This window comes from Mustelus asterias, chromosome 4 (assembly GCF_964213995.1).
Source record: "Mustelus asterias chromosome 4, sMusAst1.hap1.1, whole genome shotgun sequence".
NCBI classification, from domain to species: domain Eukaryota; kingdom Metazoa; phylum Chordata; class Chondrichthyes; order Carcharhiniformes; family Triakidae; genus Mustelus; species Mustelus asterias.
In genome coordinates this window covers 26,388,430-26,402,368 of record NC_135804.1, presented here as the reverse complement: position 1 = coordinate 26,402,368, position 13,939 = coordinate 26,388,430, and the positions used below count along the sequence as shown (strand labels likewise).

The following is a 13,939-nucleotide window of genomic DNA, read 5'->3' as shown; positions in this document are numbered from 1 at the left end:
AAGAATACTCATATTTACATTGTGCTGCATGCAAGCATCTCATAGGTTATTTTTACATCATCTCTGAAGATCCAATAGCTTTTAAAAATGTTTTCCAAAAAGTGAATTGTGCACACGAGAATAGTTTAGTAGACTTCTTCTGCAAAACACTAAAGTAATGTTGTGATTGAAAATTAATGCACGTACTGTGTAAATGAGTTTCAGTCATCACTGATGGTTCAATTCAGTGCTTTTAAATTGATCTGGGGTGTCATGACAGTTTGCAAACTTGAAGAGTGGCTTATTTTCAAAGATTTTCTTGCAGAATTTACATTGCCGGTTCCTTACCTGGGAATGGGCTGCGTGGTAGGAACAACAGGTACAAACTTTGGACAGTTGTCCATCTGCTCCTGAACTTTATTGCAGGAGGAAATATGTGTCCGCATCTTCACCAGGGTCACCTAGTGCAACAAACATTGGGTTTTATATATCTGATAGACATTTTGAATAATCCGGTATCTCTTCAGAAATTCATAAGTGACATGAAATGTACAGTGGCTCTTAACTGAAATCAAAATCAGGCAGAGTATGTCCCCCCATTATAAAACCTATTGGTTAATTCAAATCACTGGAGAATCTGTATTATCAATGGGTAAAATGGGTCCCAGTTAATGACATCTGCTGCTTCGTAGAAATTGAACCTTCTGATGAACGCCAGGAACCTTGGTGTGGCGTCCATCTCCACCTGAGCGCAAGCAGCAAAAGCAGTTTCAGAACATGAGCGAGCAGAAGTACAAGATTCCTGCAAACTCCTTGGAAATTTAACAAAAACCATGAAACAGCAGACAAAAGAACTTAGAAGCTTCGCAAATAATTGTCTCGCCTTTCGGTTATCTAAAAAATGAATTTATGAGTGAATCCCAATGCATTATTGTGGGCTTCATAAAGCAAGTTATGAATATTAATTGTTACCTGAGATAGTTTCTTCTAAGTGTTATAGTTAACCATTATCCATTTGTACATCCACTTCCATTGCGCATAAGGTTAATGGCATGGGGTTTTGAAGTTTGAAGTAAGATACAGCAAACATATGCGGTGGTGTCCAGGCAGATCGGTTTTACGACAATCGACAATGGTTTTATGGTCATTGCTAGACTGCTAATTCCAGATATTTTATTGATTTTTAAAAAAATTCTACCATGGTGGGATTTGAACCTGGGTCCCCAGAGCATTAACCTGGGTCTCTGGATTACTAATCAAGCAACAATACCTGTTGGCCTTGAACACCCTGTGCCTGCGCCTCTGCTTTAAGGTGATGCCTGCAACTACCTGGGCTCCTCTCTCTCTCTCTTTCTCTCTGTCCCGTTCTCCTCCTCAGATGAGGATCTCCCTGCTGAGTACGCTATACTCATCTGCAGCAATGCAAATGGGGCTGACCTGTGCACGAAGGGTGCCAGAGGGATGCAAATCTCCAATGTGAGAGAACAGCAATGTCCTGAAAGCTCCAGACTATGGTGGTGATTCTCCCAAAAAAATTCTGAGTGTCGAATTCGCATAAAAACTGGAGTAAATCAAGCTTTTTTTTCAGCAGAAGTTTCAAAATGAATCTCCCACACACTGTGCACTGCAGAGAGCCTCAGCGTGAATCACGCTGAAAATCAGCAGGTGGAGCCTATTCCCGCTGGAGAGGCCGGAAGCACAGTGCTGAGCGGGCCACTGCTCTTGCGCCAATCTGTCAGCGCCGAGATTGGAGGATGCGCAGTGGCCCTGCACTGCCGGCATCCTGATCGCTGGCCAGCCCCATGACCCCTGCATCGCTGGCAGGCGGGGACTCCCCCCACATTCCGATCACTGGCCCGCCGAACATGTCTGGGCCAGCCTCGACACCCCCCCCCCCCCCAACCCCAGCCACCCTGATCCATCGCCCCCAAACCAGCAGCCCTGACCCCCGCCCGCTCGCCCCCCGCAACCCCAATGGCCAGTCCCGATCACTGGCCGCCCTCACTGTGTCACTCAGCTCGAGTGCAGATCGGAGGCGGAACTCCCCATCCCCACCGATCATCTCCCAGAGGCCCCCCCCCCCCCCCATGGCACTGCCCTATGCCAGCTTCCCGCACGAGGGGAGCCATACTAAACCCCGCTGGAGTGAAACACTCCTGGCAGGGGGCGGGAGGGGGAGACTTCAGTCTCGGGCCAGCTAATGACATTTAAAAGAGATGTAAATTACTATTATCATAATTTATGCAGCCCCGCGCTTATTTCTGATGTAGAGCTGACGGCCGCTAGAGAATTGCGGAGGCCGTGGTGCCCAGCGGGGAGCCCGCGAAACGGCCTCCGCTCGAGTCTCCTGACCCCTTGTGCTACAAAAGCAGCGCAGCGGGATGGTAGAATTGCCCCTCCCTCCCCCACATATGCTGAACCTCCAAAGAATGCAGAGAAAATGCTCCAAACGAAACACTCACTGAACCCTCCAAAACTCCTAACTTTCAGTTAAAAATTTATTTATTAGTGTCACAAGTAGGCCTACATTAACATTGCAATGAGGTCACTGTGAAAATCCTCCCTTTACCCCGTCCTTGGATGTGAAAACTGCAAAAGCGGATTGGTTGCCTGCTCGTGTGCCGACATAAAAATCACGCAGGCAACATAATATTCCTGTTAACTGCAGAATTAATCCTCTCAAGTGGCTCCCTAATTGTTGACGGGTGCGCTACTGATCCGTGTCTGTGCTCACCAACCAAATTATCAAGAGCACATGATGGCGTTGGGACGTGCACCTGATGTCATCACGAGCTTCCGGGTCAGGTGCACACCCGACAGGGCTGTGTAAAATTTCGCCCCAAATTGCAAGAACACAGTTGAGGGCAGTTGTTCCAAGTTCCTCTTCTGGGAATTGAAGAGCTTGGCATTTACCATCAGCCATGTCCTTACAGCTGTTAGTATGACTCCTCAACACCCAAGTCATTAAACTGTTGTCCTGGCAATGTGAGGGCTTCAATTTCCCAGCCCCTGCCTGCAAAATAAGATTGAACCTAATGTTTCTGAACTGCAGGATTTACAGGAGCTGCAGCAAAGAGTTTGTAAGTAGCTAGAAATCACAATTAAAAACTGAATGGAGAATTTAATGAAGGGTAAATGCCCAACATTAAAATCTTTGAGTAGCGAAAGGTTTATAGTATCACAAAGTCATGCAATAATATGCAACATTAGACTAGGGCAGACACCATTTATTCCACTAATTGTACAAAACAGAGCAACAAAATCACATTCTCTGCCTGTCTCCATCATTTCTTCTATAGAAACATAGAAGATAGGAACAGGAGGAGGCCATTTGGCCCTTCGAGCCTGCTCTGCCATTCATTATGATCACGGCTGATTCTCCAACTTAATCGCCTAATTTTGCTTTTTCCCCATAACCTTTGATCCCATTCGCCCCAAATGCTATATCCAGCCAGCTCTTGAATACATTCAACGTTTTGGCATCAACTACTTCCTGTGGTAGTGAAGTCCACAGGCTCACCGCTCTTTGGGTGAAGAAATGTCTCCTCACCTCCATCCTAAATGGTCTACCCTGTATCCTCAGAGTGTGACCCCTGGTTCTGGACTCTCCCACCATCGGGAATATCCTCCATGCATCTACCCTGTTTAGTCCTGTTAGAATTTTAAAAGTCTCTATGAGATTCCCCCCTCATTCGTCTGAAAATATCAAAATAAGTAATTTTGTTGTCATTTCAACATGTTGCTAAAGACATGGGAAATAGTGGATGATTCCAAACCCATAAGTAGATCATCTACTGCAGCACAGGACAACAAACTGTTTTAGAATTTCAACCTTCATTGAATAAATATGGATATCATTTTAGAAATCAATTTTTAAAAAAATGTAATTCCAAAATATACTAAATTAATTGGTTTGCTTTTGCTTACCTTTTTATTGCATCCTCGGCAGGGAGCCTTATAAGAAGAAAGTTGTTTCTCCACATTAGAGGCCTTTTCCACCTTTTTTGGGTCAAATGGCATACGACAAAGTGGACACAGAGGTGACACAACTTGGAGGCAGGGTTGCAAACATTCCTGGCAAAACCTGAGAGACAGTGGATCATTGTTAGCAACCAGTTTGCAGGGTAATCTTTCTCAAAAAAACATTCCTGACTCATGAAGAATTATGTTACCAAAATCTATGAAGAACTTAATTATCAAGCTAATAAATTATCATTAATGAATGAACTTGTAACTTAAGAGTCATAGAGGTTTACAGCATGAAAACAGCTCCTTCGGCCTAACTTGTCCTTGCCGCCCCTTTGTTTTTAACCACTAAACTAGTCCCAATTGCCCGTGTTTGGCCCATATCTCTCTATAGCCACCTTACCCATGTCACTGTTTAAATGCTGTTTAAAAGACAAAATTGTACCCACCTCTACTACTATCTCAGGCAGCTTGTTCCAGACACTCACCACCGTGTGTGTGAAAAAATTGCCCCTCTGGACCCTCTTGTATCTCTCCCCTCTCACCATAAACCTATGCCCTCTAGTTTTATTAAACCTATGCCCTCTAGTTTCCAGCTTCTCAATAAGCCCTTCAAAGCATGCCATCCTTACTCATTCACCACGTTTGCTTCATTGGCAAAGTCAGCATCGATTGCCCATCTCTATTTGCCCTCGAGAAGGACCGAGTATGACCGAGGGGCATGCTAGGCAGAGCACAGTTAAGAATCAACCACATTTCTCTGGGTCTGGAATCATATATAGGTCAGCTTGGGTAAACAGGGCAGATCTGCTTCCCTAAAGGACATTAGTGAACCAGATCGGGTTTTACAACAATTCGGTATTTTCATGGTCACTATCACGGAGACTATTTTTAAATTTCAGATGTATTTAATTCATTGAATTTAAATTTCCCATCTTCTATAGTGGGATTTCAACAAATGCTTCCAGATCATTAGCACAGTATTGAACACCCCACATACAGAACAGACATAAAAATCGAGGCTAACACAGCAGTGCAGTCCTGAGGAAGTGCTGCACTGACACATGTGCACACTTTCAGATTCCAAAACAATTCATTCTTAAATCAGAACCAAACAGAGTTCAATATAAAACACAAATTTTCATACATTGTGAAGTCATCTCCTGTGGTATGACCTATTGGATTTTTGTGTCCAAAACAAAGAACAAAGAACAGTACAGCACAGGAAACAGGCCCTTCGGCCCTCCAAGCCTGTGCCGCTCCTTGGTCCAACTAGACCAATCGTTTGTATCCCTCCATTCCCAGGCTGCTCATGTGACTCTCCAGGTAAGTCTTAAACGATGTCAGCGTGCCTGCCTCCACCACCCTACTTGGCAGCGCATTCCAGGCCCCCACCACCCTCTGTGTAAAAAACATCCCTCTAATATCTGAGTTATACTTCGCCCCTCTCACCTTGAGCCCGTGACCCCTCGTGAATGTCACTTCTGACCTGGGAAAAAGCTTCCCACCGTTCACCCTATCTATCCCCTTCATAATCTTGTACACCTCTATTAGATCTCCCCTCATTCTCCGTCTTTCCAGGGAGAACAACCCCAGTTTACCCAATCTCTCCTCATAGCTAAGACCCTCCATACCAGGCAACATCCTGGTAAACCTTCTCTGCACTCTCTCTAACGCCTCCACGTCCTTCTGGTAGTGCGGCGACCAGAACTGGACGCAGTACTCCAAATGTGGCCTAACCAGCGTTCTATACAGCTGCATCCAATATGTCATATAACTCAATGGGTCATCCTTGTTTACAAGTAAATACCAGCAACTTAAAATAAGATAGTTATATACATAATCTACTTAATTATGTAAAATTGTATAACTAAAAGAACTTGCATCTATATAGCACTTCCCATGATCACAAAACTTTCCAATGTGCTTTACAGTTAATGAAGTATTTTTGAATTGTAGCCCCTGTTGTAATGTAGGAACAGTAAGAAGTTTAACAACACCAGGTTAAAGTCCAACAGGTTTATTTGGTAGCAAAAGCCACACAAGCTTTCGAGGCTCTGAGCCCCTTCTTCAGGTGAGTGCATCGTAATGTAGGAATGCAGCAACCAATTTTCATACAGAGAACACCCACAAACAGCAATGAGGTAATGACAGGTCATCTGCTTAGTGATCTCGGTTCAGGGATAAACATCGAACCGGGGAAAACTCCCCAGCTTTTCTTTGAAATAGTGTCATGGGATCTTTTATGCCCACTTGAGAGCAGACAGGGTCAGACAGTTCACCTGAAAGATGGCACCGCTGACAGTGCAGTGTTCCTGCAGGACCGCACTGATGTGTCATCATAGACTTTTGTGCTCAAGTATCTGAGCGATCTTAAACCCAAAATTTTTTGAGTCAAAGGCAACAGAGCTAAGGTCATTTCTGTACATTGAATATGGTCATGGTTCAGTCAGGAGAAGATTCTGATGTTAAGGTAAATGTATTTCGGCGTAGTTACTTCATTTCCTTTAGTTCTCTTGTGCTGTAATTTTAGGTTATTTTGTTTTTAAGGGGATAGGGAGTGGGGCAAGGGAAACAGGCTGCACAGCAGGTGGTCTGTACCTCCGTCACTAGGATTCTCACATCCATATCTGCAGACAGGTGGCCAAGACCATGAGTTTCCAAATAATTAATGCATGCAGAAGTTCCAATTCCTGAGGGAGACCATCACAGCAAATACCACCACCAAGATAAGCTGGATGCCTGGATGCCTGGTTAAATGTAATGTTGGATGTGACCTCAGGAACAAGCCTGTCATAGCATATAATGCTTCCAGCAGAACTACATGACAGAAGACACTGCAGAACAATCAACAGCAAGTGTATCCTCATCAACATTAGCTGTTAAGAGACCGCAAAGTATTGTTAAACTACCAGGCAACGACTGAGTTCACAGGGGCGATCAAGAGTCAAATGAACTGTACTATCCATTGCATGGACATCTTCAATTACTAACCAATATAAAGTTGGCACAAGACATCAAAGATCAACTGAAGCCTGAAACTTGAATTCATCTGTTTGTCATATGCCAATTTCCAGCTATGAGTAAGGTCCTATATAATAGCAGAGAAGGTTACTCTCCTTGCAACCATTTCTGCATCTAGAGATTCACGAAAGCTATTGACATGAATACAAAAGCAAAACACTGCAAATGCTGGAAATCTGAGAAGGAAAAGGGCAAATGCTGGAAATACTCAGCATGTCATGCTGCATCTGCAGAGAGAGAAACAGAGTTAATGTTTTAGGTCAATGACTTTTCATTGGAATTTCTGGTGAAAGGCCCTCGACCTGAAATATTAACTCTGTTTCTCTCTCCACAGATGCTGCCAGACTTTGAGTATTTCCAGCATTTTCTGTTTTCATATTGATACGAAGGCATGCCTTTAAAAAAACATAAACTCAAAGTCTGATCCCATTCATCCAGTTGAGCCTGTGGTTAGTGTTCACTGGCATGAGGATAGAAACATATTGCTGATGTGAGTTTTCTCTGGGCTTTATACAACAGAAGCTTATTGCATCCCAAACTTACAGGACTCAGCTGTACAAAAGCAAAAACGATTAGTCATTGAAGTCAATAACTGCAGTGTAGTAGTTTCCAGAACAATGCTTCTGAAACAACAGGGCAAAGTCACAGTTCCCTTTCAGAAAACTGTTACTTAAAAATACAAAACAATAATAAATTCAACAGAACGTCAACAATAATTTGCATTTATACAATAGCTTTAATGTAGGAAAAAAAATCTCAAGGTACATGACACAAAGGAGGAAAAGAGCAGACACCAAGCCTTTGTGGAAGAGGTGGTCAAAAGTTTAGTCAGATACATATGGGTTTTGGAAAGACTTCTAAAAGGCAAAGATGGTAAGTTTGATTCCAGATCTTTAATGAATCAGCCAACCCTCCTGTTCCTCACAGCTATTCAGTGACCCCTGCTGAAAAAGCATTTATGGACATCCGATCGGGATAGAACACAGCTTAGTTTGGAGGTTAACCACAATCAAATATTCTTTGAACGCTCACGTTAAAGAGAAATATTAGTAAAGCTGAAAGACACATTCTTAGTGTCCCACACAGCATGATGCCCAAAGCATTATACAGCCAGGGTACTTTTTAAGTGTAGTCACGCGGTAATGTAGGGAATATGGCAGACAATTTGCACACAACATGGTCCCATAATCAACAATGCATTAATGTGTAGGTAACCTGTTTTAATGATGCTGGTTAAACGATAAATATTGACCAAGGCACCATGTGAATTCCTCTGTTTTTCATTAAACAGTGCCATGGATCTTTTATGTCTGAGGACAAACATGGTTTTGGTTTAATGCCTTAACTGAATGATGGCACCGTTGGACAGTACTGCACTAGAGTATTAGCCTGGATTTTGTGTTTAACTCTTGAAAGCACAGCTTTTTAACTTAGAAGCAAGAGTGCTATCAACTGAGTCACATTTGACATAAATGTTTTGCTTACAGCACATTATCAAACTGGTACAGGTAGCATCTTCTATTGTGATCCTCTAGAAGATGTGCATCAACCGTAAGTACTTCACCAAGTTAGATATTGTTGCACTTATTATCTTTCCCCCCACCAGCTCCCGTTCTCTCTTCGAGACACTGATTCCTTATCAGAGTAGACAGGTGCCCTGCAGTACTTTGCTAAAACAACCATTCTTCATGTTTCAGTCTTGACTGTAGGTTATTCAACGACAGGGAATATCACAAAAAATGCAATCCTATTCTCATCTGGCACCCACAGTCATATAGTGCATTTAACATAAGAAAATTATCCATAGAGCTTCACAGGAGCAGAATCAGACAAGCTTGACACTGATAAGTGAATGGTCTCCGTGACAAAGCTGTCTGTGAGCTCCTTGCACTTATTGGAGACAAGGGTGGAATGGGCAAGGGGTTGAAGGAGCGGCTTAAGGACATGGTTGGTAGTGGAATAAAGCATGGATTATTTTGCATTGCAGAATGATCCTGGAATAGGAAGTCTTTTGGAAGATGGGAACAGGGTCTGATGGTGATTGATGTGGTCCAGCGAGATCAGGCAACAAATGATTAATCTAGCTGTGCAACACAAACCTTTAGGCTGTGCCTCTTAGACAAGGAGCTGCACTAGGGGGTGTAACCAGGTGGAAGAGAGCAAGAGCTTTATGGGGGTCAAGAGCATCAAAGGTAGAGGTGTAGAAGTGATTGAACAGATTCATAGCTGAACAGGAGGCCAAAGGTTAGACAGCTGGGAGTTTGAAAGAGCCACTGTAAGTGCCTTCAAGGATTGCTGCTAGTAGTGGAACAAGACAAGGGGCCCTATTTTATCATTTTGATTCTAAGTGCTGGGTGGACTTGAAACAGGGAGTGTTTCAGATCCGACTTTCAGACCCGTTCTGAGGCGCACTCTGCCTGAAAAAATATCAGCGATTCCGAATCATGCTGCACAAGTCTGTGGGCGGGGCTTAACGTGCCTGAAACCCTACAGCTCCGATCAGCGCCTCCAACTACACATACTCAGAGAAAACAAAATGATAGAATGCTCCCCTGCCACATCCCTCCCGGGCCGGATAATGACTCCCCCTGACCCCCATAGACATTGCCCCATCCCCACAACATTAGTGACCCTCTTATCCCCCCACCCAGACCAAACGCAAGCCCTTCCCTAACTCCCCCCCCCAACCGACCTCAGGCAGTGGCAGCAGACCCCCCTTCCCCTCCACTGATTTCAGGAAGAGCGGCAGCGGACACCCCCCCCCCCCCGCCAACCGATCTCAAGCAGTGTGGCAGCAGACCCACGTTCCCCCCCCCCCCCACCAATCTCAAGCAGAGAGCCGTCGGATGCTAGGCACCTACCTCCTCACTAACTGGAGCCCCGAATCGGACTTCTACGGAGCATGTCTGTTTCGCGCCGATTCTGAATGGGCGAATGTGGTGGTAAAGGGGGAAGTGCCAGTAAAGTTGGGCGTGCAGCCCATTACGTCGTGCCCATTTCGGGCACGGTTCCGAACGTGGCTATTTTTAGGCCTTGGTAAAGGGGGAACCGGCGCAGAGGCGGGCGCGGATCGTGCTACTCGCCTCACGCCCGACTTTACCAAGTTTTCGCACCCTAAAATGGTCCCAAGCGATGGTAAAATCGGGCCCAAGGCGTTTAAAAGAGGTGCCGGAGGACTTGGGGTGAGGCCAAGGTAAGATTTGCTGATATAAGCCTCACCGCTATCATTTTTTAAAAATGCTTTTAATTATTAGTGTCGCAAGGCGGCTTACATTAAAACTGCAATGAAGTTACTGTGAAAATACCCTAGTTGCCACACTCCAGCGCCTGTTCGGGTACATTGAGGGAGAACTTAGCATAGTCGATGCACCTAACCAGCAGGTCTTTCGGACTGTGGGAGGAAACCGGAGCACCCGGAGGAAACCCACGCAGACACGGGGAGAATGTGCAGACTCAGCACAGGCAGTGATGCAAACCGGGAATCGAACCCGGGTCCTTGGCGCTGTGAGGCAACAGGGAACCACTGTGCCACCCCATGGCAGTATGATTCAGTTTAATGATGAATTGATAGACAGAAGTGAAAGTTTCAGTAAGAAACAAGCTGTCACTGCTGTGATCAAAAGTTTCCATGAACGCCGTAATGCCTGTCCACAATATGGATGACTAGGGTCTTGCTTGCAACGGAATTGAAATTCTGGAAGGAGATGCATTGAAGGGTGGAGATTGTAGATCCTCTAGCAGAATTCCATGTCTGTGGTGGGAGAGGTGAGGAAGACAAGAAGGAGGTTGACAAGAGTAGCCTGCAGTGAGTAAGCTGGATAGAAAAGTCGGTGCGAGATGATGGACAGGTGGGCTGCTGTCTGTCAAGAGGCCGTTCCTCTTCAGAGAATTACAAAAGAGATAGAGGCAAACTATTGGCTTACTTAAGAGGAAGTCAGGCACAGAATAAAGTGGCCAAATACTGGAGAAGGAAGGAATGAAAAGATATATAAATGTGTAGCAGGAAGGGGAAGAGACAGGATATGATAGCCCGAAAAAATTAAAGAGAACGGCAAGAGAAAGGGAAATGGGATTAATGGGTTGGGTCTGGAACAGCAACTAAAATACACATGCAAATTGAGACGGAGGAAATTCAGGTTACATAGACTTGGTAAAGATTAGAATAGATACAAAAACAGAAGATGCTGGAAAATCTCAACAGGTCTGACAACAACTGTGGAGGGAGAACAGATTGGAAAGTTGACTCTGTTCTCTCTCCACAGATGCTGTCAGCCCTGCTGAGCTTTTCCAGCATCTTCTGGTTTTGTTTCAGATTCCAGCATCCACAGTAAATTGCTTTTCTTAGAACAGATACATTCTTGTTGTAAAAAGAGGATAGCATAGGTAGAATAAGAATTGCAGTCTTGAACAGCACTGATGTAGTGTCCCTGAGCTACTACAAGACATCTGGATGAGAGAGAAAATAGGATCAGAAACTCAGTGTGGAGGAAACTGAACAGCAGTGCTTCGATCTGGGTCTTGGCTAACTGAGTACATGGAAAAAATGAAACCCATCTACCGTAAGTTGCTCATCACTGACTTGGGCATGCAAGGCATGTCAACATTTTAATATATTCTTCCAAGGACAAAACCTGATTGCATTCTCTAAGCACTGATAAAACTAAACCCCCGATAGGCTACCTGATAGCTGTTATTTGGTTCTTACAGACACAAACCAAAATTGAACTTTAAATGAAAGGTGACATTTTAATCTTCGCAAGAATTTATTAAAAAGGATTGAAAACCTTTCAAGCCTAGCTGAATCTTCCAGCTTAAAAACCTAAAGCTTCAATAATACCAGGGTTAAGGCATCTTTGAAGTAGGATATGTTGCCTGGGGCCTTTACAGCTGGATTTGGCAAGAGAGAGAGAGAGAGTAGGGGCACTGCAGCAACTCATCAAGGCTCCTTTGGCAGCACCTTCCAAATCTGCAAGATCTAGAAGGCCAGGGGCAGCAGATGCATCGGACAACAAGTTCCCTTCCAAGCCATACACCATCCTGAGTAGGAAATATATCACCATTCCTTCACTGTCGCTGGATCAAAATCCTAGAACTGCCTTCCTAACAGCACAGTGGGTGTACCTACACCACATGGACTGGAGGGGTTCAAGGAGATGGCTCATGACTGACCACCTTCTTGAATGCAATTAGGGATGGACAATAATTGCTGACTTATCACTGACACCCACATCCTGTGAGAGAATGTTTCTAAAAATTGAGGAGAACAGGTGTACAAAGGAGGCAGCAGCAACAGCCATGATTGCAAACTAAGCTCAGGAGGTTTAGATACCTTCCAGTCAAGTGCAAGGCTGCGAAGCCTAGGCATAACCAAACCAGGATGCCATAAATGGACTGTTAATGTGTGCATCAGTCCAAATGCCATTTTCTTTCCCCCTAGGAACAAATGATAATCCAGAATGTGTGCCTAGGTGAGGAGGATCATGGTGGCTTTATCATGGAGATTTTTTATAACTGTTTTAATGTAAGTAAAGAGATTTTTAAATTATCTCTGAAGCAATGAGATTGTTAAGAGATTGTCTGATTGGCTATTTTTTGTTTGGCGATCTGAAAGAAAATGCAAACCAGAGACAAGCACATTTAGAGGAAAAAGGAAATTAACCAATTGTTCTACAGTCACGACACATGTATTGACAAATGAAATTTTATTAGAAATAGAAGAAAGCAAAATCAGAACTCAGGTGCATTGAACACAGACATATCACAATCACATTTTGAGTGATAATAGCTGATTACAGAGAGTTCAGTTGATGGGGCTCACAACAGCCTAATATCAACTACCAGCACCACCGCATTTCATAGCTTTGGTCTTCCCAAAGGTTCAAGTAAGAGCAATGAACTAAGAAATTGTTTTCCCACATGAAATGTTACCAAAATGTAAAAACGTTTGGGCTGGTGTACAACATGAGCAACCCACACATAAATCTTCTTGGTATGTAGTCCCTTTGACTCAAGAACTCCACTGTTGGGCTTCTATCCATGCCTGGCTTCTGAACAGGTCAGGCTGTTGTGGAATACAACTGGATATGTATTGAAGCAAATTCCATTTGCATGGAAGTGGGTGGATGACAGTTTGTGATAGATATTAAAATTTAACCCTTGTGGAATATCTTATAAAATTAGAAACAAAAGTGAGAAAAGTTGTGTATTCTAATTAAATTATAATTTTCCTCAAATGAAAAAGATTTCAAAATAACAACTTTCACTAATTTCTACCATAATTTAATCTGCTCCAATTGCTTAAAGAATTTATCCAGTACGTATTAGGTAGCTGAATCATATAGAGATATTTGGTGACAGGCAGGGCAAAAGTACACACAAAACAACAGTCAAGCTGCAACTGAACTCTGTGTCCCTGGATTAGGAACTAAAAATTGTTCAGGATTCATGATTGCTATTCAGCACCCCATGCCTGGGGCCTCAGAACTATACCTCAAATGAAAAAAATGACCAACTAATTATGCAAATGTGGCTTTTATTTACATTTGGATTTATTTTTATACGAATAGGTTCTTCCAAAAAAAAGCCCAAAGCTTTCTAAATTTATTAATTCCTGAAAGATTGACAACAGACATGAATCTATGAATGAACCAGTAGGAAATTTAATTGAAAATGTACAGCAAGTGGCCATTACTATTAATGCAAATAACTGGTGTCCTGAGAAGCCCAATGTACTCCAGTGCCAGCAAGAGTTTCAACATTATGCTAGGGTTTGTGGCAGTCATCTCTGGCTTGGGCAATGTTAAAGCACCGCCAACATTAAAGCAACATAGCCAATGTGAGCAGGGTGTCTGAACAGCTAATCACATTCGCTGGTAAACTGAAGTGAATACATCAACACAAAATGACCATTCTGGCCACATCCACCACAAATTTAGACAATAAAATGACAGTAAGCAATTAAAAATTGATT

At 43.5% G+C, this 13,939-nt stretch overlaps 1 protein-coding gene across 1 annotated transcript in view; it reads right to left on the bottom strand.

Moving 5' to 3' along the window:
- rnf166 (ring finger protein 166) overlaps positions 1–13,939 on the bottom strand; it is a 51,641-nt gene that overhangs the window by 11,023 nt on the left and 26,679 nt on the right. The window contains exons 2-3 of the mRNA XM_078210697.1: positions 3,907–4,063; positions 328–440 (exon numbers count right to left, since the gene is read on the bottom strand). Of these exons, the coding sequence (XP_078066823.1) occupies positions 328–440; positions 3,907–4,063 (270 nt within the window). The remainder of the gene's footprint in view (positions 1–327; positions 441–3,906; positions 4,064–13,939) is intronic.